We start from the raw sequence: 24,748 nt of genomic DNA on the forward strand, positions 1-24,748 counted from the left end.
TCACTTGAGGTTTCTTCAGTTCATCCTGATTGCAGAGTCCATGCAGATGCTGAACAGAAACAAGCATTCATGGCATCCAGTATATGATTCCTATGTCTAAAGTACATATTTTATGCTTAAACTACAGGTTGTGCCAGTTCAAATTACGGATAACCAGGTGCAAAGAATACTAACACAAAACAGGAGCTGACTGCAAACATTCTAATGACTTTTCAAAGACCTCCATGCTACACGAATATTTCATTAGTGCTGATATACTTCATACATTTATAAAAATATTACAGCTGAAGTCGTAAACAATATACTCCAGGAGCTACTAGTGCAGCAAATCCCAGAGAGTAGCACATGAATAGCAAAGATTCTACAGATAAATATTCCAAACTCAGACGGGCGTTTCACCACCCCATGCCACTGGCATACACTATTGCCAGCTCCCATAACCCTGATTGCGAGAACCACCCTGAGGATAGTTCTGACCTCGGCCCGGACCAGACGCGCCATACGGCGGACCGCCTTGCGGGAAATTTGGCCCACCACCAACTCCATAGCCGCTGCCAGCCGCACCACGGCCACCTGCTGCAGGGAACGGAGGAGGTCCTCCTCGTCCTTGCTGAGCATACGGGCCGCTCCCATAGCCACTGCCCTGGCTTCCACGGTTCCTGATTATGTATAGCCCGAGCCACCCTGCGGGTACCTGTTAGGCCCCCTGGTCCTCGGGGTTTTGCATAGGGTGATGGCTCGGGCCAGCTGCCACGGGAGGTGCATTGTGCTGGCTGGGCCTGATCTGGTGTGATTGGCCTGGATGCTGGATCGGAGGCAAGCGAGTGTGTGGAGGAGGATGCTGCAGTTTTTGGCGCTTTGCAGCTTCCTCTGCTTGCCTCTGCTGCTGACGTTTTTTCTTGGTCTGGAACTCGTGTGATGCTTCATATGATGGCAAACTGTATAATTTAACATTTAATGGTCATGATTTAACTTAGATCCAGAAGAAAGGTACTAGAAAGGAATTTCCTTCGCCCTATAACGAAAACAGCCATCAGAACTACCTTTTTGGATCACACGGTAATGGATCAGTCCAGAAATACTCTGCATCGAGTGCATCTTTCGCTGGCATCCTCTGCAAAATAAAATGAAGGAACGAAAATAAAATAATGTTAAATCTTTAAAACGCATGGGCCTTGAGAAAGAGAAATAATCAATCATTTGAATAAAACAGCTATTATCAAAAAAAAATCGGATCTGCTCAAATTTGGTATACATTACCTGTGATGGATCTAGAGTTAACATCTTCTCTAAAAGGTCCAGAGCATGCCGGTCAAAACTGCAAATGCATAAGTGTGAGCACCAGAGACATGACTACTAAAGCTACACGACAAAACAATGCCAAGCATAGGACTCACTGTTTAAAGGCTTCTTTAACTTTTCTCTTCAACTGCCGGGGAGGCTTGAAATTGTTGTACCATGGCATTTTAGTGACGCCAGGCCAGTTTGCCTCATCAGGCGTGCCACAAAGCTCAAAGATTTTAGTTAGCTGCTCCGGCTGCGGTAATGTCATAAAACGTTAAAACCACAAAGGGTTATAACTGTAACTTAACATAAACACGCACTACGAAAGGGTCTAAATCACAAACGCCATGCTATTTAACTAGACAAAACGGTAAGATCAAAATTGGAAGTATATGACTAGAATGGAAAACGGTTGCATGACTAGATGGAACCTTTCAAGCACCGAGAAACAGAGGAAGTTAAAATGCATTAGAAATAATAGAGGGAAGCTAAAAATTGTATTCTACCGCATAACTCATGTAATCAATGCAATGGAGATCATGGCGCAAATAAAACCAAAACTTATTGATGCCTAGTAGTTCATTCATACACAAATATGATGAAGTGAAGGTTCATTATAAAAGGTAAAAACGACAAGAGAGCGCAACAAATGCTTTGGCTGTACACTTCATGTCTGAAAGCCTCATAGGTACATATATACCTCATTCTTTCCTGGCAGTATTGGCTTTCCATTGAGAAGCTCAGCAAAAATACAACCAACAGACCACATGTCAACAGCTGGACCATACCTTGTGCTTCCGAGTAGCAACTCCGGGGGTCTGTATGCAAAATCCAACAACAATAAGATAATACCCGGAAAAAAAATAGAAGGCAAAAAAATGAAGCATACATAACGAATACAATAGTGACAACGATCCTGCGGGTGGGCAGAGGAGGTTGTACCTATACCACAAGGTGATCACACGGTTAGTGAGGTTTCCGTTGTGGTCACTCGAGAACGATCTCGCCAGCCCAAAATCAGCGAGCTTCAGGTTACCCTCGTTGTCTATCAAAAGGTTAGACCCTGGAAGGGAAGTACCAAATACAACATATTAGCTCAGCAGCAGCCAAAAGGCCACAAAATTCGAGCGGAGGTGCCGAAGTATAATAATACCTTTGATATCTCGATGCAGCACCTGATTGACATGGCAATAGTGCAGGCCCGTAAGCAGCTGCTTCATGTAGCACTGGACCAGGACAAATCGGAGGATCAATACATACACCACGATAAATACCGTAACACCAAAAGGGAAACAGCGCGCACGTGAAGGCAAGCCGCACCTTGATCTGCGGCACGGTGAAGCGCATCCCCGGCCTGTCGGCGAGCCCGGTGAGGTCGTGGTCCATGTACTCGAAGACCATGTAGATGCTCCCCTTGTACTTGTTGCCGTCGACTACGTTCAATTCAACAACACGACAACGCGTCAGACCTCAGAGAACCTACAAACAACCCCATCCCATGCCCCAAGCAAAACCGAGGGCACTAGAATTGCAAGAGTGTAGTAAATCGAGCCGTACTTGGCTTTCCTTGCTCATCCCGCTCCGGGCCTGCAGATTCCGAATTTCTGTCAGTCCGAAGATCAAGCTCCATAATAAGCCTCGCATCTAAATTCAATTACACAGGTCAAGGGTGGTGTTCATGGTGAATTTAGAGCACCTGGGGAGGTGACGATCTCCTTGAGCTGGATAACGTTCTGGTGGTGGAGCTTCTTGAGGATCTTGATCTCCCGTATCGCCGTGATCGGGAACTGCGCCGAGACGAAACATCAAACCAAGCACCACAATACAATCGCATCGGCCGTCGGAGAAGAATGTGGGGAAGAAGAAACTTACGCCTTCGCGCTCGTTGTCCATGCGGATCTTCTTGAGGGCGACGATCTCGTTCGTCTCCATCTCCCTCGCCATGTAAACTTGCCTGGCGGCGACCGGCGGCGACGGAGACGTAGAATTAGATTCAAAACCGAGTAATTGAGAGGGAGGAAATTAAGGAGTAGGAAGGGTACCAACCCGTAGGTTCCCTCGCCGATCTGCTCGAGCTTCTCGAAGCAGTCGACGCCGCGGGAGCCCCACGAGGGGAACTCGTCCAGGTTCAGCTGCCCCGGCCCCGCCACCGCCATGGCCGGCCGCCGGAATCGACAGAGACGACACGAAGTGGAGATGCGGCGGCTGCCGGCGGGCTGGGTCGGAATCTGACACCGCGGCTGGGAGAGACAAGACAAGAGAGGGCCGCCAGGTATATGGGCCGGAAGGGCCACATGAGCCCTTCATGCCCGAGTGGATAAAGTTATATCCGTGACCGACATCAAACCGTACATATTTTTCTTTCCAACCAGTTCGAAAATAGCACCACGATTCCGAATTTCAGATACAAAAGGCTTCCCAAAAGTGTAGAAAAGGAATTTTGGGTGAAAATGACAAGGAACAATCAGATTTCAAAATTCTAAAGCTCATAACATGCCATTACATAATTTTTTAAAAACTCGTTATATAAATTGTTGGAGCGGTTGCACTGATATGTTTGTGTGAATAGAAAAAACTGTTACACGAATCTAGCCACTGAGAAGCCAAAATTTTACTGCACAAAAAAAAGATGGATAAGTGACTGGCACTGTTAACCACCAGTCTGGTTCTACGGTTTGGCAGAACACTGGAAAAACTCAGCCCGTAGAGCTTGGCAAAATGGGCAGAATACATAGCTGAAGTCCTAAACTGGAACCATGCTCTTCAGGCCAGAACGCCGAAATCCATGGGTCTGCGTGACGATAGCTGGACAGTGCAAACCACCTCATGTTGCTGCAGTCCTAGCCTTCTTGAATCTAGGAGAGTGGGCGGACTGTCTCGTCCCACGGTTCGGTGTGCTGTTGAACGCACCATTTCTGGGCCTCGTGTCGCGGCCTTGCGATTTACCGCCTCTGTAATTTTGACTATTTCCTGACCGTGCATTGGATTTGGGTCTGAAATGAGTTCTATCACCTTTGCCGCCTGATGCTTTGTCAGTATGGTTTCTGGCACCCCCAAAGTGAGGTTTCCTATCCCCTTTGACGAAGAATTCCCTTTTCGGTGTTTCCTCTTGCCCAGGTTCAGCATTAGAGTCACCCCATTTTCTTCTGTATATACCAAATGATATAAGTGATAAGTTGTAGTAAAGGATAAGGAAAAAAAAAAAAAGGAGCTGACATTGGCTTCACCTCTTCGGAGTAGGATCCTCAGGATCATTTGCCTCAGGCTCTGCACCATCTGCTGGATTATGATTCCCCTTGCGGCCCTGCAAAAAAGTGCAATAAATAAACTTTCAGCTATGTTTTTCTTTCCATGCGAGTAAGCTTAGTTGAGTATGTGAGAAGGGAATGGTTTGGGGGATCTTCGTGGCCTCATAATTTGCTGTTTTTCCTTTTAAAAGTTTGTAGTTAAAGAGGTGCTCTTTTTTATTTGAGGAGAAAGAATAGTTCTTCTAACAAGAGCTCATAAACAAAAAAAAATGCAGCATCTTTGCAGTGAATAGCTAGAAATCAAAACTCCATTCGACCTCACCACAGTGGAGTTATATTATGAACTTATGAGGACTATGAAGGAACTAACCCCCGCTTGCTAATTTAAATTTGATAAACTAACACATAATTGGTGGATATGGATGAATCACACACTATATGCAGCTTGGCCAAAATCATCAAAGGCTTAAATATACAACAAAAATCCAATGGGTGCAAATGTAGATCTGTCTTCCACAGCCAAGTCAGAAAATATTAGTGAATGGGAGTCTCACCTCTTCAACCTCTCTAACGAACTCCTTGTATTTTTCCGGTGTTACTAGGTTAACGGCATCAAATCCACATTTCCTAATCAATATTTCCAGTATTAGTACAACCTGCAACATCAGAACAGATCTTATTAAGTGCACCGTACAGAACATGGAAGAGATGGAAACTAAACCATGGAACAATTGCAGTGACTAACCTTCCCTTTGAAATGGTGCTTTGTAAAAGATGACCATGGTAATATGCCAGTCATGATATCTGCTTGCAAACTCAATAGTTTTTCTGGATGCAAAGATGTTACCAACACCTTAACAAAGCCCAAAGATGCCTTGTATTGCATATGATAAATAAACGAATCAGACATTTATAACAGGAAAACGATTAATAAGGTATACAAAAGACACAGAACTCACCTTAATTATTTCAATAGCTTTATTTTGCAGCAGAACTAGAACTGATGGTATCAAATTTGGAACTTCCATGCAAAAATTAGCATCATTGTATATAAGCAATGATAGCGCAGCAATTGCTCCACTCACTATGTGAGGAGACGGACTAGAAAGATATCCCATTACCTGCCATGTGGAATTATATAGCTTAGATGATAAAGTAGCTACTAAATTCAAGAACACTTGCCACGTGGAATTATATAGCTTACATGATGAAGCAGATACTAAATTCAAGAAAATGCATAGGTATGATACATCTCTACTCTGAGATATGCAGGTTAGACATTTACACAACATCACTGTGGTGCTCAAACACCATTGTAGTGCTCTCAGAGCTTGAAGGTTGCTCTTCTAAAATATAGACTATATGGCTGCTTCCAGGCCTGGTTGCTGCAAAACTATAAACCTTAGTTCTACATTTTCCATGAGACTTTTTCTTTGCATAGATTTCATACACTAAGCATCAATAATTTATACAGATGAGAGGAGTTAATGGGCACATCAATTCATAATACTACATTCAGAACTAGAAATGAAGAGATCGTGTTGCGAGATTTCTTACATGAAAAGCGAAATAAGTACTTGAGGTGCAATGATTAGGAAGAGGAAACAAGAAACAATCGTCTCCTCAAACAACGTGGCACCCTACTTGTGTGCATCAAATAAACATAGGGAAAACATCTCAAGAGCAGAGAAGATTGTTAACTGACCATTGTGAATAGTCGTTGAAGATCTGAATCTCCGTTATTTGATTCGGAGCTCCTCAAGCTAGTACTGATAGCCAGGAGTACATCGTATGCTATTCTTCTATTTTCCTTCTTAGACTGCATTTAAAATAAGAAAACAAAAGGGAATGAAACAAAAAAGACAGATGGCAGAAGACGGAAAAAAAACCTTGCCATGTGGCTTTCTTCACGGCCTTGCTTTAAGTCGGTATAAATTAATAATTGTATAAATGATGATGCCATACGTATGACATGATGCTATCCCCGTAATACATGATTTATCAAAACATGAGTCTAGGGAAACACACCTTCAATGCAAGTATTAACTCATTTAGAATCAAGAATGCCTTCTTGCTGGTGCTCTCTTCATTAACCTTCAGAATGGTAGGTGGTAAGTAAAAAAACACATCCCATGATTCAACAAGCAGGACAAGCGAAGCATAGAACTAGACTAAAGTAACATATGAAAACATGTATGCAGTATTGCAGTCAAAGAACATCATGTCGATATCTTCATGCTCTCTTGGTAGGAGGTACATGCGTGTGTCCATAAAGGAAGGCATAGGATACAGATGAGCTAGTCTGCTAACTACTTTGACACTGCTAGTATTCCATCAGGATATGGCAAGTAGTGGTAGCAAGAGGGCGTACATGAACAAGTAAACATTGGAGATTACCCAAGGTCTTAGGTTTTATCTTTGGTGCATCTTGAGTTTGTAGTTAGATCCCTTCTGGATCAAGTTGGTCAACATATGCAAAGGGTGCAGCTCTCATTAACAAGTAGTTGTGCTCTTATGGTGCTCACAGCTCAGACACTTGTAGTTGTTTATTTTTATTTAAAATACAGCAGATCTATACATTTCATAAGTACAGACCAATCGATTTAGTTGAATGTCCTCTTTTAACACATTTAAGTTAAATGAGATATACATTCTTATTTCTTGTAAGTCTGGAATTGTACAGAATGTATGTTGTCAAGTTTCAACGTATTTAAGTTGCATTAGCCCCAGATTTAATGTAAGTAACTTATCTTGTTCAAATAACCAACTATCATTTTCTCCACAGTTAATGACATTGTCAACGTGGGTACTGTTCATGTGAATAGCAATTCCTGCATGACATGGCTCCTTTCTTGGTACTGCCCTGAGGCCTTGACCAAACGCCGATGAAAGTTGACTAAGGTGTGTAACAAAAAAAAACGAAATTACTTAGCACCTCCCACAATACAACTCTTATGCATGCAAGAATATTGACAGGAAGATAACACTATGGGCACAATGTGCAGTTGTGCAGACAGAACAGCATGTTCGAAAACTTACTGCAGCGGCACACACACATACATCAGCATAGCAAATTCGAAAATGAGATCATGCAAAGGGAAAGCTTTTGATACTTGCAGTATGTCACCTGTTATTGAAAGAGAATAACAACTATCAACCTACCTTAATCATATGAACCAACAGATACTTATAGCATACTAATTGGCCTTCTAAAACTGCATTATTAGAATCTGGCTTTATTCCATGAAGAAGCATCATTATTTCATCCAACTGGGTTAAAGAATATCCATGATGTTCCTGAAAGTAAAGGGATGAGATGACAATTAATATCGGAAAAGGTACATGTCAAAATCAAAAGTTGCATATGAGGAACTCATGCTGACCTTCAAAATTATGCTTAATGCGAAGAGAGCTCTGCTGTCACACGACTTGATGTTGTTCTGCGGAGAAAAGATAAGAGGTATGAACAATGAAATGTACTAATAGTTGGGTTTTGGGGCATAATAAGAGCAGAGATTAGCAAGGATACCAGTAAAGAAGACTTGATGAATCCAAAAAATAAATCAAGCGCATCTTCATCGGCAGCTTCAGCTAGCGTGGGAATGAGTTCCATCAGAAGTGACCTGCACAAACAAAACTATAATCATATTGTGCATAACAAGCTTCCGGATGGGACACATCATGTGTTCATATGACATAGCAACATGTGAATACATGATGATGCATAGTCATATAATAAGCGTAGTAGTCCCTACATATCTGGTAAAACTCCCAAGAAAAATCCTAGTTTGGGGGCATGGTTGTTTCCATGACATTATTTTTTAGATAATGGTTTCATGAATTTAACACCTAAGTTTTTCAACGAGAACTGTATTATTCAAAACCTTGTTATCTACAGTTTCCGAAACAGCATAACTGCATATTCATGCTAACTTCTTGAAATCAAGTTGGCTCCACTCAATCACCTAGGATGCATGAGTTAGGGGCCAGTAATATTAATATATACTAATAAAACAATTTAATAATAGCTAAATACCAATACACAACTGGGGGAAGATGAGTATACCAGTACAGATATTTATTCTTGCTTTCTTGGTACAACTAACCACAAGATCATTAATATTTATCTTACTAATTCTCTCATGCCCTAGAGCATTTGCCCTAAATGCACAGTGAAACTCAAGGCCGTGTGGATTGTATTGTCAAGAATGGAATGTAAACGCATGAAGTAATCAAGGTGACCATTAACTGGATGGTAAGATCGCTGCAAAAGGTTACCAGATTGAAAAAAAAAATGAAGACTTGTAGGTAATCGTTTACATGGTACGAATTTTTGAATTTTTGAAGCTGCTGAGAACCTACGATTTTGTTTTTTACTTGGTTTGTTTGTTTTTCTACAAGAATGTTTAACCTAGATTTAAAGAAATAACTTATGTGGGCAAAGATAAGTAGCAAACCTCTTATTATTTATCTCCGCTGTAGCATCACTGCTCTCTTCTTCTTTTCCATCTACCTCATTTGTTTGACATTCTAGATTCTCTGGCTCCAATGGAGTATCTTCCAAACCAAATCTTTTAACTAGTGAAAGAAAAAGGTTACAGATATTTGCGCTACCAGAAAGTTGAGCAAGGGATCTCAGAGCATCCTGCAAAACCACAAAGATGACAGAATAAATATCAGTGGCCAATAGATGCTTTGTCTTCAAACAAAGATATGGGCTTACGAGTAGCTAAAATTTTTACATCCGTAAGAACAGAGCAATTTTCAGTACACATGTCAAAATGCATACTGCAACACAACTCTGGGATAGATCGATATGAGAGCTGGAGGCATATTATTGTCATAAACATACAGATTTGAGGCTCTAACATGTGTGAAAACCATCTTACACAAGCCTGCATTTAGTCCTTCAATGGCAAGGCTTGGATCATGTACACAGCATACACAGGAAAAAAATACGGAGTAGCACAATCATTATGTACAGCAAAATACACAAGCAAGCCATATGCAGGAAGAAGACTCCATGCATGAGTTTTGCATTACATATTTTAAAGTAATTCATACTTCATAGTCATGCAACCGTTATTACAAAGTCATGTGGCCACTTAGTTAAATATCCTTAAGGATAGGCAAACAGGATTCCAAATGGTCATGCTTCTCCTTATTTGTAATGCACTTAGTCATGCATCTGGTGAAACAGTCATGACACCCTCACCAACTTAACAGGTCCTAAGGCTGAAGCATTCATGTAAAATTACATGGACTGGGTTACTGAGTCAGGTAGGTAAAGCTTAAGCTCCCTCCCAGCCTATGGTTTCAAATTCCAAACTTAACAGACATCCATGCATCTAACATCGTCTATTTCAATGAAAAACTGCCTCCCAAATATAACTTATTTAACAAGCATCCATGCACAACTTAATCAAAATCGTAAATGCTGGTCCATAAGTATGAGATGCTATTTCAAAATGTCCGTATGTAACCGAGTTAACTAATTGAGAAACAATCACAAGACAATCATCTATTTAACAAGCATCCATGCATCTAACATGCACAAGTTAATCAAAATCGTAAATGCTGGTCCACAAGTATGAGATGCTATTTCAAAATGTGCGTATGTAACCGAGTTAAGTAATTGGGAAACAATCACAAGACAATCATCTGATATAAGGAACAACTGAGTGTGTGATGCACCTTTAAGTGAGCACGCTTTTCTGAAGAGTCAAGGAAATCATCTGCAAAAGTGCAAAGAAGATCCACAGAATGTGATGCCAGGACTTTCATGCTTTTACGGGCATCTTTTTTCGAGCATCTTTGTAAGCTTACACAGCTTAAGTTATTAGCCTCCGATGACGTGAACAAGGCTGAAATTTCTGCAGGGATTTCTACGTCTTGATCGCTGCTAGTTAATCTTCTAGTTCCATCGATAAGTTGCTGGGGCACAATAGATAAATTGTCTGAGAGAACGAATGAAGAAGCATTGTAGAAAACGAGTTCAAAAGATTAAATATAAGAAAATTGCAGTGTATAGAACTCAACCTGAAGGCCTTTACAAGCGGATTTGTAGAGACACCGATCACACTTCAGCATCTCTACAAGCAGTTTGGACAAGGAACCAAAATTCTGATATACATCAGACGGATAGCGGCAGAAGGCAGGAAGCAAGTTCCACAATTGATCACTCCAAGCTTGCAACTCTTTACATTTTCGTGGTTTTTTTGCTAAAGGAACAAAGGAAAACATTATGAAGTTGTATAACATACAAACATGAGTCTTTATGGCCTATTGAATTGATTGTCTTTACCCCTGCTTGAAGCATCCCGTAAAGATTTCGCTAGCGGTACAATGTACTCTATAAAGTGTTGCAGTGAGGCCCCATAAACATACTTGCTTAAAATGGGTACGAGCCAAGTATTTGAGCATGTAAACCAATCCTCATGAAAAGATATTGGGAGTAGTGAATGAATTTTATCTGGCCCCATGGCAACTATTGCTGCCCCAATGCACTCCTCAACCTGCAAATATGACAAAGTTAAGAGAAAAAAGTAGCTAAATGAAAGTTCAAAAATTAAGGTGTATGCAGTTTCTCTTTACCTGACACATACAAATAGGTGTGGCGCAAATACTGAATATAAACTAAACCATGATATTCTGTTATTTTCTTTCTGCACTAAGATTATGTGGGGCTCAAGGAGAACATATCCGGTGATACAATTTTAGGTGGATACCATGATACCAATGCCAAAATTTTACTAGGCCGTAATGGTCCTGAAGAAATCAGGAATAAAATGTACAACATCAACACAGTATTATCCTATCATGTAAATTTTACACATGGAAAACAAAAGAAGACAAAAGGAGGAAAAGGAAAAGACACTATTCACTAAATTCTGCCTTTTTTTTCTCTTATGTATATCGTTCTAATTCAATCTTCGCAAGATGCTTCATTACATCTAGCTCAAATTTTTTCAGAACTATTTAAACCACTATTTGTATATTGGTATCAATGGTATCGCCTGACAGGTGGTATGTTCTGCAACCCTCATCCTTACTTTATGCAGTAGATATGTAACACTTAAATAAGAAAATAGTAATAATCTCATGTGTGACCATTTCTGCAACAAATAAAAGCTAGTTGGCAAATTAAATATGTAAACATATAATGTTGAATGTCCACAAGTGGTGGTGGCATCTACAAAACAAGCTAAGATGGTCCTTTTCTGGATGTGATAGTAATCAAGAAATGAACTTACCTTCTTCAGGTGTGGTTCTTTGTGTATTTTCGTACCAAGTCGTGACAAAGTTAGTAGGATGTCTTTCATAAAAATGTAAGAACACTCCCCTGCAGATGAATTATCAAATACCAAAGTGTTTAGTGGGCGATGTGTAAAGCAGGGCAATGTGAATATCTGCATGCAGAAAGGCTACATGATGCACAAAATATTAGCAGGTTAAAAGGTGCTGGGAGAGTACATACCCAGTTTGAGAAACAAAGCCAGGACGATCTTTAACACATTATCAGGAAGAGGAGGAGCAGGACACTTTTTGAGTCTTTTATTGATAGACAAACAGATTGATTTGACAGCAGCGCCATCACTTGAATCCCCAGCATCAGGCTGTGATTCATTAGTCAACAAAATACTTTGGTCGACATGAGAATAGATGCACTCTATTAGCAGTTTTGCTATATCTTCAGAACATTTTCTGTCCAGAATTAGGTATCCTGCCAAGTTGAGAAGCAGAACAATAAGTTACATTAGTATTACTAAGCATTACAACACAAATACAGCAGAAGATAATTCGCAAGTACATCTATCACCAACTCATACGTGTGGAAAAGGTTGACCAAAAGATGCATATCGACATGAATCCTACGTAATCCCCATAGATATATTCTCATTGGTCATACACATAAAAGAAGGATAGCGTCCAAACTTTCAGCAGATGCGCTCACAAAGGCAATCCGGGGGAAAATATGTTAACCCATGAATAAGTTTCATAGCTGAGCGTCCAAACTTTCATAATTGAGCGAAGAGAATAAGTTTTTCCCTAAATTAACCCATGAAATAGAATTGGACGAAGCATGGTTGGGGACTACTGTGTCAGCACGCACAATAATGATAACCAGAAGAACTCACTATTCTCAAAGAAGCGTCATTGCATTAACTAGGTAAGTCAACTAGAAATGCATACGATTTCTATTGAACTGGGCATATGGATATTTTGTAAGAAGCATCATTGCATGAAGTCCTGGCACATGAAAAGCGTGAAGATGCAAACCTGAAACTGCCTCAAATGCAGATGGAAGAGCCTTTGTCCACAATTTTGAGTGACCGGCGAATTTCGCTAAACAACTTTTCATCAGCTGTAATGCTGCAATGATGGTATCATCAGGCTTCTTCTCATCATAAGGCAGATAGGCCAACAGCAAGGAGACGAAGTTCTCCAACTCCGACTCAACATTCTCAACCTTAAGATGCTCCAGCAAGGCCTCCATTAGCCTGAGGACATGCCTTGTGAGCGGGCTAAAACGGGCGCTCAACAGCCGACGAGCACCCGAGAACACTGTACTCCTTGCCTTCTTAGATAGATGCGGAACTAAAACTGCCATCGCGCCTAGCATGTGAACCGCCTCCGTCTCCTTAGCCTCGGAAGCGTCTGCATCCAATTTGGCAAGACCTCTCACCGACGAAATGTGCTTCTCGAACAAGCCAACTGCAGCACTGCTAGCTTTCTTCCCACAGCCGGAGCGCTCCAAGTAAGCGAAGAGCTTCTCCACACTCTCCTGTGCGCATCTTCGGACCTGTCAAAAACGAGAAATTGCATGCACATGACATGAGCGTGATTTCTACACCAAGCAATTTTGAAAATCCGCTACTAGTTTCCTCACCTTGGCGCGCTGATCCACGGACGCGGCGAGGAGAGCCTCCAGAGGCGCGCCCCAATCGGCTGCAGGTTCGAGAAGGAGCGCCAGGTGGCCGAGCGACTTGACCACCGAGCGCACGGTGCCGGTGGGGAGCTTGGAGGCGTCAGGGGAGGCGAGGAAGTCGGCGAGCGAGGAGGCGGACTCGGAGGCGGAGGCCGGCGGCAGGGAGGAGATGTGGGGGATGAGGATGACGAGGAGGGAGGCGAGCGCGGAAGCGGCGGCGGGGTCGGAGGGGCCGGCGGCTCGGAGCGCGGAGACGACGGCGGGGAGGTAGGACTCGGCTGTGAGGGAGCGCCCGTCGTCCGCGAGGATGGAGCCGATGGCGGCGGCGGTGGCGAGCAGGTGGCGGTGCTGCGCGGAGGCGGAGCGGCCGTAGCGCGCGGTGAGGGCGGCGCAGACGTCGCCCGAATAGTCGTCGAGGGGGAGCAGGGCCTGGGACGGCTCGTCGGCGTCGACTTCGGTGGCGGCGGCGGCGGCGGCCGCCGCCGAGGTTCTCTGCTTCCGCTTCATGACGACGGGTCGACGGGCCGAGGGAGAAAAGGGTTTTGGGGGATTTGGGTCCGAGACTAGGGTTTAAAGTTTGCGAGTATATCTATATCTATATCTATATCTATACCTAATCTATACCTAATAATAAAGAAAATAAGGTTTCTTGTTGGTCCGTCTATTTCTGCCCCTGATTTTCTAGCAAAATTACATAGGTGCCACCGCATAAGTTAAAAACGGTTCGTTTGTTGGTTTCGTCCGTTTGGTCGGTCTTGCTTCGCATCGTTCGTTCCGAACGTGTTTGTGTTGGTTCCGATGGTCGATGACAGTAGGCGTTTGTGTTGATTACGAATCGCTGCTACCAAAGGCTATCTCTCTGCATCCAGACTCCAGGTCCTCGATTGCTTTCGGCCCAAGACCAAACGAAACTCAAAAAGGAATTTGTGATTCCGGCCCCAACACAACAATGAATCGTTGCCTCTGCCTACTTAAGCTCCAGATCAAAAGCTAGGGTCGTGCAGTTTTATATCAGGGAGTATATCGATCGGCTAAATTGGATACCCTGCACATAGAGATCGATCGAGATGGCGACTACTGTTTCGAAGGAGGATTTAGCGCCGGAGATCAGGACGATGGTAATTAAGATGGACGAGCGGCACTACATCTACTGGCTGCTGAGGAGGGAGAAGGAGCCATGCGCTCTGGCCGTCTCTCGCATCTCGCTCATGCAGTACCGCGGCTACGCCCAGTCCCTATCGACATTCTAGACGACGGCGATCATATAAACAACAACCAGTGCGCCGAGGCCCAAACTGGTGAACGAGGAAGAGGCGAAGCTCATCACCATATGACTCGCGGAATTCGTCGGCATTGGCCATCGGTGGCCTGGCGGGCACGCGCGGGAATTCGTCGGCATTGGCCATCGGTGGCCTGGCGGGCACGCGCGGGAAAGAACTACAGCTGCCACACGGAGAGCCGCGTATCCTGGATCACAGTCGCTGCTGCGGCAGTAGCCACCCAATGTGCATCTAAAGGTATAATAGCTGCCCCCCCATGGGGGACTCACAGCGCTCAGCGCATGTCAGCCGTCGGATCACCTCATCAGCGTATCTCAGCCGTTCGTTCTTGCCTCTCCTCCCACTAGATAAAGACATGTAATGGCCCTGTTCTACCTGCCTGAGGCTGCTGGTGGGCCCCACCATCGTTCGGGCCCGCCTGTCGGCGACTGCGGCTGGGATCTCCGTCGGTATGCATTGGCGCCAGGCAGTGGATCTCAACCCGCAGGGTATTTTCGGTATTTCAGTGTGGCCTGGTATAAAAGCGAGCCCCCAGGACAAACGAAACCCTAGCCGCCTCGCGCCCGCCCTCGCCCGCTCTCGTCGCCCGCCACCACCGCCTCGCGCCCCACCCCGCCTTCGCTCCTTCCCCGTTCTCGCCGCCCACCGCCGCCGCCTCGATCCGCCGCCTCGCGCCCTCGCTCTGCCCGGCCGCCGCCTCCAGCCGCGACACGAGCGCGTGGGAGAGGCGCCGGCGGTTGAGCGCAACGCCACGGGAGAGGCGCGCCGGTGGAGCGGCGACGTCCAGCGAGCGGAGCTCCCAACGATTGTGGCCAACGGCGAGGCGCCCTTGTGCTACATGGGGTGGAAGAGAAGGGGACGGGATGTGATGGGGCCATGGAGGGCTATGGATGTTTCCATCCTCCCTACCAGGGAACCCTCCTTCCCGGCTTCCTCCGCGAGGTTGCTCCGCCGCGGCAGTACTCCGACGCGCTCCGTCCTAGCGGCTCCTCCGACGACCTCGCCGGGAACATGCCCGGACCGCCCATCCGAGTAAACCTCCTCTCCTCTCCCCACTCTCATCTAAAAAATGGATCAATCTGATTGTGTTTGCTTGTTTTTCGGTTTAATTGGAGCTGGTTTCTGATTAGGATTTGCAGGCCGTGTGTGCTAGAAACTCCGGATCAGTGAAGTAGATAATTTTTTAGCTTAGGGAGCGGTTATGTGCAACTGCTTGAGGCTAGGTAATTGGCTAAAATGGTTGTTTTTCTTGCCCCCATCACATTCAGCCTCTATTGTACTAACCATGTGTTTTTTGTTTTGTTTGCAAATGTGTTGTTCCCTGAACAAGAGGAGATCTTGGAGCAGTTGTATATACATATTGCAGAATTGAATGGTGGTGATTGATTTGAAATGTAAAAAATCAAGGTGAGATTCAGTAATTAGATAAACTTCGCCTTCATGATTTTATTGTGGGTCTCTGGTCTATATTTGTTCACGATGGCCAATTGCGGGTTTCTTTCTAGGGTTCTTCCTAGGAATTTTGCAATCGTGATCTGACGTAGGTAAATATTGTGGTTGTTTCCACCGCGAGGAAACATTTTACAGCAATTGAAGGTGCTCTCTTTGGCTCATCAATGACAAGCACCAAAGATAATACATGCAGGTCATCTCTTTGGCTCATCTGTGCTCCACTCTTTGCATTTTTTCTGTAAATCTTTTCCCTGAGATTGCCTTGTAATCAGTACAAGAAGAAAATTATCCTCCGTCCAGTGAAAATCTTATTATTAGATTGGTATATTAGCTATATCCATATCATGAGATAATTACTTGCTAATCCAAGCTTTATTGTTTTGGATTTTGTAGGAGGTTGAGAAGAAGTAACATGTACTGAGGTAGAACTCAAAAGATTGTGGCGGTGTGTCCCCGGCTGTGCGTGGAGTTTCGACATGAGCGGAAGTCCCCGGCTACGATGCACCACGACTTGAAGCGCAGCTGCACACTTCACAAGCCATCGACTCGAAGGCGTTAGGTAAAGATGTACATTGCGACATGATATGGATTGAAAGGATTGACGCATGCAGTTTTTGTTTTAGATGGAGTCGGATATTTTAGTTCTCTACTTTAGGTTGATATTGTGACACTATTCGTGTGCAGCTATATGCTTGACATTGATTTCACAGTGATTTGATTTATTATGCTTGCACACTACCTTCTTTTTCCCTTAAATTTTCTTAAAATTGTGTCTTTACTATCTTAAAAATCAAGGACATCAGTGGGCAGTGTTGAAGATGAGGCTTGCCATCATCATGAACAGAGCAGCCGAGCTTGCCTCGCTGGGTTGGCACTTGCTCAAACTCGTCCCTCATACCAATTGAAACGGATGACACTTTTCTCTTTAATGATGAGATCTCACTTATGTTTTTCTAATATTATTTGAAGGATAGATGCTCAGTTTTGTTATCGGTATTGGGTCTGTGGAAGAGGGTGTCCACGAGCATGATCAAGAATTCAAAATGTTCTTTATATCAACGATAAAGGCCCCTATATATTTCATAATTTCAGTATGTCCCCTCCGTATGTATTTCTATCACATGAGCAGTTCGGTGGGTATGAATGTCTCTTCTCGGCTTTATTTCTTGGATTTTTACTTGCACATCAGATAGTCACAACCATATTTTAATGTCCGCATATACATGTCATTCTCGTCTTGGTGCTGTTTTTTGGTTTATTCATAGCCATATGAATTTTCTGCTTGCAAATCCAGTTGTCCGTTATTTCTATCTTTAGACGATGCAAGATAATCAGGTGATAGATGCCATCGATTTTAAGCTCATGACTGAAACCTCCTCCAGGACAATCCACCTTCTCCGTATTCCCTTTTTTTGTTGAATACATTGTTGCTTAATCGATTTTTAGGGTCATGGTGTGGAGCTTGCAGCTGATGTGTTCGACATGTACAATAGATACTCTCCTACCGTATTTTATTTTGTGTTCCAGGCTGCAAATTAGCCTACACCTTGCACAGCAAGAACATTTTAATATATGCAATTTTTTAGTTGTGCTTTTGTGATTTTTTTGAAACTGAAACTAATTTGCATTTATATCTTATTAAGTTATGGTAACCAGCCATTTCTTGCATTATATTGTTACTCATCATTTGCCTCGTGTGCGACTTGTTCATAATGATGCTATGTTATATTTCTCCTATTTAAAGTACAAAATAATGCATTGAAATATATGCCGTTACTCTCTGTTGTTATCACTTGTCCTGTTAGCCTTTCTTTTATTTTGTGATTGTTCACTCATCCATATAATAGTTTAGTCCTTACATGATTCATGTTTCGCTCACGTCCCTAACAAAGAATTAGTGGAAGAAAACATTTAAAAGCACCTTAGTTAATATTGAGGCTAATTCATATGGTCAGGTGATTGTCCTCCCTCCGCTGCCGGCCGTGCATAACGCACTGGACTCCATACGAATACATTAATCATGCAATTTATGATTTAATATTGAAGAAGAGAGGATGATTCTATACAGTAGTCACTGGGGTGAATAGCATCATGTAGACGTGTTGATACATATTTTTTTACAATTTACACCGAAGATTAGGTACTGATTAGATAATTGATTTGTAATCTGGATAGACACAAATGGTGTTGTGCTAAAACAAATAAACAAAATTTTAATTATTCAATTATAACATTGCATTGAATTCTTCCTTTCAGGGTTCCCCTACTCAGTAGGTGGCAAAGAAAGATCAACTATTCATTGGAACCTATTTCAAAAGCATCTGCTTCAGCAGAACACTGTATATTTGGAGTTAGAGGAGGTAATTAAAAGAATACTTCTTGGTCATTTGCTCCTGTGAAGATGCAAGTTTTGTCTCCAGTTTTAAGACTAGATTAGAACTTGAGAGTTAAAGCATATATTGGCTCTATTACCCGTCTTGCTATTAAATACTACTTAGTTATTAATAACTTTATGTATTCCATACTATGAGCTATTGACCATCTTAGTTCAGACATTTAAGTTATGTACGCTGCCAATGCATGCACTCGGGCATTATTTTTATAGCTAAATGCTTCTGTTAAAGTTGTAGTACCTTACTGTATGCTTATTTGCAGTAGCTAATGGTTTGAGTGTGTCTATGTACGTAGCTTCGAGATGATAGCCTCCTATACTTCCGTACTTTATACTAAGATGTTCTTACATTTTTCTGCAACAAAGAAAATACAATCTTGCTTAGTTTGACATGTTTTGGTGGCCTGTAACTGTCATGTAGTGCAAATTTCTGCCGGGTTTAAAATTCTGCTTTGTTCTTCAAAAGCATTAAGCTTTGATGTAATTTTATTATAGAATGGTTGCCATCTTATGCTCAGTAACTGAATGTACTTGAACTTTAAACATGAAATATGATAGTCTATATTCAGGCTCCTATAAATGATCTGAGAAAAATATTCATATAGTGTTCCAACGAAAGTTGTTTCATTGCTAAATAGATAAATCCGTTCATATTTATCACTAGAGCCTCTAACAAAAAAATCATTTTTGGTGAAATGATCAATGGTTCATACATTTTCTTACTAACCTACGCAACAATTTCAGTATGTCTAGATGCCACATATATTCGGGAGCATTGTGAGATTCGATTTTTTGAAACATTAGCTTACCGCTGTCCATGGTCCGGCTTTGTAGATTTTCTTTGTTGCACCACAAAATTAAGATGGTGATTACGATTTTCTTTACTGCAGTACAAAATTAAGATGGTAATTAATACCAAGTTGTTTGTCAGGTGAGCATTCAGAACTTACCAAAGATTGTGTGCTTCCCCTTTTATGGTAATTAATGCCACATATAGGTGATTACGAAAGTTGTACGCTGCCGAGCTTAATCGTGTGAGCATTCAGAACTTACCAAAGATTGTGTGCTTCCCCTTTTATGAATTATGATACATGGTTCATGGTATTAATTATAACTGAAAAAATGGTATTCGCTCTCTCATTCTTGAGATATAATTGGTTTCAGTTCTTGCATAACTGGTTTCTATTATTTATCTTAGTTACTTTGGCAGATTATACCAGCTGCAGCTAACATTATGTGTCTAATGGACAGTTTAGTAGTCAGCTGGTTAACTCGCTTCCTCAAATGACTGTATGATGCAAAGCAATGGTTCTTTTTGAAGTTACTTGGTGCTTGTACCCAGGTAACTGACAGCTGGTTGTATTTTCAATATCTAAAGCTATTTTGTACCTCAAGCCTATTTGCTAGAGCTTCGTTGCTATGTATGGCTTTTTACTAAAACAAGCTATTTCAATAATTATTTGATTTAAATTTAAGAGGCTCTAAATTAAGATATATTTGAAGAGAATATATGACTCAAATGAAACATGATTTTTGTGGGGGTATGAAATTGGCATATGCACGCTTGAGTTCTTTCGTTTCTCATATGAACAATTAGGCGGTATATCGTATATAGCCTAAAGTTTAGCATTTTCTCATCTCTGGTATGAGAATGGACCATCGGTTGTTTTTGTTGATAAGTACAGGATTGAAATTTAACATGTAACTTTATAAGTATTTCTACTGAAAATTCTATGTCATATAGTTTAGGAATCTTAATCGATTTTTGTATACTACAGGAAATACCAAATTGCACTAGCCTTTGCTTGCTTTAATATAGCAAAAAGGTCAATCTTCGGGTGAATATGATTCCAGTGACCTCATAGCTTAGGGAACGGCGGCTATCTGATAGACCTTGCTGGCCGATCTGAGTTATTTATTTTTTCACTGCCTGAAATAAAGAGGAGTCCAAGGTAAATTCGTACTCGAACTCATTGCACCCCTGTGCAGTGCCAAAAACATTTCATGAGATACAAATGTTTACAATTGCTTTGTGCAAAAATCTGGAGCTTAGGTTTTGAGGCTGCTTGTGCTGACCAACCATCTCATAAAGAACATGTATACACAATCGGTGTTTTTAGTGTGCTGGTTACACCTCTCCATATTCTCCGTTCAAATAGTTTTCTCTTCGCCATTTTGCTTCTGACTGGCAACTAGAGATTTCTAAAATAACTCCGGTCTGATGTTAGTCCTTTTTGTAGACAAATCTGCCTCCTTGTCCATTTTTTTGTTGCTTCCTGACGAGTAGAATGCCTTCATTTTTCAGTCTGATGTGGTTTGCTGAGTATAAACAACAATTCACCTGACTAGCTGATGCAGGGAAGTTATAGATATATTAATTCTAGGTAACTACCATATTCTGCCAAATACATGTGCTTCTGCCCAATTCATGGTTGCTCATTTAATGCACCTCCCCGGGTCTTCCTGGAAGCGGAGAATGAACAAAATGTGCCAAAATTGTCAACCATTTTGGCTTACACATCTTAGCTCTATAAAAATGTTAGATTAGAAGCTAAATCAATGTTAGATTAATAAGTGTGGGATGCCACGTAGCAGCGTAAAGTGTATTAGCATTGGTGTGGCTTTTTTTTTGCATTCCTTTCCTCTTCCTATTCTCCCCTCTTTCTGCTTTGATGTTCTATCATTGTTTGCATATGGGTGGACGACATTTTGCTTTGTTGGAATTTCTTCTTCATGTCAGTAATAATCATATCTGTTATGTGAGAACTTTTAGATATGGTGTATGTAATCATGATGTCAGGTTGATAGGATATGTTGAGTACTTTATCAAGATAGTAGACCATGCTAAACTGGAGCTCAAAAATATATGGTAGTTCTCTCGAGTACACAACTCACCACATTTTCTGGTTTCAAAGCATTCATGAGAGTTCCCATCTTAGTTCTTTTGATATTGCCATGGTTGGCACGTGCCCTGAAATGCTCTACGACATAAAATTTGTGCCAAAAACATTGAGAATGCTACTTATCGGAGATGTTCATAATCAGGCACGACACCATAATAGCCTAACCTGTAGATAATTAGTCAGCACTGAGCTTCATGGTGAACAAATTATTGAATCAACCATTTCATTTCCATTTCCTCAAATTTAGATAACTAACCTGTAGGATGCACAGATTGCTAGACTCGCGTGGCATTCGGTACTGAAATCGAGATCAAAATCACAACCTGGCGAGAGACTCTTATCTAACCGAAGATAGCTTTTTTTTTCCTTCAGCGTACTAATGACAACCCAATCGCATTTAATTGATGCGAAGGTAGGCTTCTCTGCATGCATATCATTCGCTGTGCGCATGTTAATCAATTCGGATTGGAGGTAGTAGAATATAAGGAAATTAATTGTTTTCTTTTGAATGGCATGTATTCTTTATAGTTTTTACTTTCTTACACTTATATTATTACCAAGTCCAAGTATCTATCCCAGAGGATTGGCTATATGCCCGATGAAAAAGGCTCTCCTTCTAAGAACAAAAGTTCCGAGAAAACCGAAGCACCAAAACTCCAAAAACCATGCTGCGTGCAAATAGTTTTGCAGCATCTATCTGTTATATGTTGGAAATTTTGTACTCGTGGATTAGGTACTCATGCAGTAGACCACCCTTTTTTAACTGATAAATGGTCGGTATACCTCATGCGGCTAAATATAGTTGAGTTAGTCATCTACATTATAGTATCGTGGAATGGACAACCTATGTCAATATTAACATTAGTTGAGCTAATCATCTACATTATACAATATGAAATGCTTGCATTCAAATATTCAAACCACGCCCGATGTACGAACTATGTGTTCTTTTGGTTCTCTTTGTTAGTTGATACTTCTTCTATGTACCCTGTAAAATAAAATGATGCACTTTCTTTTCAATTAACCAATGGGAAAGGCGGGGTCGGTGCGCCATGGCGCGCCCAAAATGCGGATGCAGTCCAAGCAATCAGATACCTGGTTGAAGGACTTCAACTATGCTGAGGTGAAAAAACAGAAGAAGGCGAGCGAGGTTCTTCTCTAGCAGGTGAAAGAAAATGATCAAAAAAATGGGGAGAAGTCTAATAAGCTGAAAGAAATTGCCAGATGATATGGTAACTACATCAAGATAGTTTCAGAGAACCTCTCTCCAAACTACAGCGCCTTGGATGACACGCATCAAGCCATTGGCTACTGATCATAATCAATAAGCGTTGCCATTGGCTACTGATCATAATCAATAAGCGTTGGAGTCAACTGACATGATCAAGACCATAGGTGCTTGTTCTATATTTGAATGAGTCTGAATTGTTCGTGTTTAATGTTTGGTCCTAACTCTATGTAAACAATGGAACAACTCTCTCGTGAACCCCGATGAGATGCCTCCATGTTATCTCAGAACCATGTATTTGTATCTATATGTAATATATTTTCCCTATTTTCTCCTCTTCATCAGCTGATAATTTTTCTTTATATCCAAAAAAATAGAACTGATAATTGATAATTGTTGTGCTAAGTGGTATGGTTTGGTTTGTGTAGCTTATGACAAGGTCTATGAATATTGCCCTTGTTTGAATTGTCACAGCAATCATGCTGCCTGCTTGTGTTTGGTGTTGTACAAAAGGTGTATGTGCCTTAAGAGAGTTGATATTGTGATGACAATACAACATCCAACGGAGGGGCCAAGTAGAAGCTTCACTATAATTGTGCATACCTATATTATTAGTCATGTACTTGGAACCAAAACCATGAATAATAGTAAGATTTTGTTATTTATGAAAGCATTTGCATTTAGCCATTGGATTTGAATGTTATTGCAATGTTGTCTTTCTGTATTTGTCATTCCTTCACGCTCGGTTGTTCATTCACTTCTTTTTGAAACGTCTTTGTCCTATGTGTTCATTTTTGAACGTGCGCTCGATGGTAACTATCTACGAGTGCTATGATCTGAAACAAAATAATCATTTCTATGTATATAATGTATTTCTCTATTTCCTTTGCACTTATATAACATCGATCCGGGCTATCTCCTCTCAAGGAGTTTTTTTTTAACTCGGTTATATTGCAAAACATGATGTACTACTGTCAGATACATATAGCGCCTTGAGCATGTGTATACATTGTTATGAACTCCTACGGCTGTATTGTTGATTATTATATTTTCACTTCTGCCATTTTACCGATTATTGTACAGCGTGTGTTCTGCAAAATGCTTATCCATATGAAGCCCGGAAACGTGCGCCTTCAGTGTTGACTTCTCTGTCTGTAAGGAAACAACTCAGAAGTAGCGACACCAAGCAACGAAACAAATAACCGAATCTCACATCCAGAATATGCAAAAAAAAGTTCCATGTTACATCATAAAAATAAAATTTATTGCTTTCAATAACTAAGAATATGAGATTCAAGAGTTATCATAATTTTTATCATAATTGTTTCCACTAAAATCTAAAAAAATTATTGTCATCTTGACAGATATTTTTTGTCATCACTACAAAAAATCAAAAATGGATATGAGCTCCACGGGGTCGTGCGCCAAGGCGCACATCTAAATCTAGTATAAGACAATGATCCCCGGCCATAGGCAGCAAGCACGCATTGGTGCACGAGGCCACTGCGACATCCATCGATCATTGTCTATACCTCGGCGCCTGGCCACATGACCTGCAGTGGCGCTAGGCTGGAATCGTGACGTCCCTCCTGCTGTCAATACTCTTGGTCTTGTCTAATGGCGAGTTTGCACAATTTCTTGCATGAAGTGGTAAAATTATACCCTGAAAGTGACATGTACTCTATTTTTCAGACCTGGCGCTGGAGAAATTCTTTGTACGAAGACGTGTGGGTGTGTGCAAGTTTGATGCTTTCTGAGGTACAAGAAGAGCTGGGTGTGATTGGAATTGAATCATCCGCACACTATTATGATCTGAATCCGATGGGCTTCATACGATGGAAATGATAAGTTTTGATTTTTATATCACTGAATTATGAAATCTGCTGTCTTTTCAAAAATATGATGTTCCGGTTAAAATAATAATAATTTTGCATATGTGCAATGCAGGTCAATACAATTATTTAGTGACATCACATATTTTTTTATTACCCGAGTCGCTTTCTAATGATACTAAATTTATACCCCCAATGTT

The 24,748-nt window shown here is 41.6% G+C and overlaps 1 protein-coding gene and 1 pseudogene across 1 annotated transcript; both read right to left on the reverse strand.

The window, feature by feature from the left end:
• Positions 1–225: 225 nt before the first annotated feature.
• On the reverse strand, positions 226–3,522 carry LOC124660129 (annotated as a pseudogene).
• Positions 3,523–3,784: 262 nt separating this feature from the next.
• LOC124662279 (RRP12-like protein) lies at positions 3,785–13,968 on the reverse strand. Its single transcript, XM_047200135.1, has 18 exons — positions 13,423–13,968; positions 12,813–13,335; positions 12,010–12,255; positions 11,786–11,874; positions 10,837–11,047; positions 10,572–10,753; positions 10,227–10,466; positions 8,990–9,177; positions 8,062–8,155; positions 7,916–7,972; positions 7,695–7,829; positions 6,561–6,626; positions 6,238–6,351; positions 5,492–5,653; positions 5,278–5,406; positions 5,087–5,188; positions 4,512–4,588; positions 3,785–4,430 (listed from the first exon to the last, which is right to left on the reverse strand). The coding sequence occupies exons 1-18, from the start codon at positions 13,966–13,968 to the stop codon at positions 4,109–4,111; spliced, it is 3,483 nt and encodes a 1,160-aa protein (XP_047056091.1). The 3' UTR covers positions 3,785–4,108.
• Between the last annotated feature and the right edge of the window lie 10,780 nt (positions 13,969–24,748).

The sequence above is a fragment of the Lolium rigidum genome, chromosome 6, assembly GCF_022539505.1.
Source record: "Lolium rigidum isolate FL_2022 chromosome 6, APGP_CSIRO_Lrig_0.1, whole genome shotgun sequence".
NCBI lineage: Eukaryota > Viridiplantae > Streptophyta > Magnoliopsida > Poales > Poaceae > Lolium > Lolium rigidum.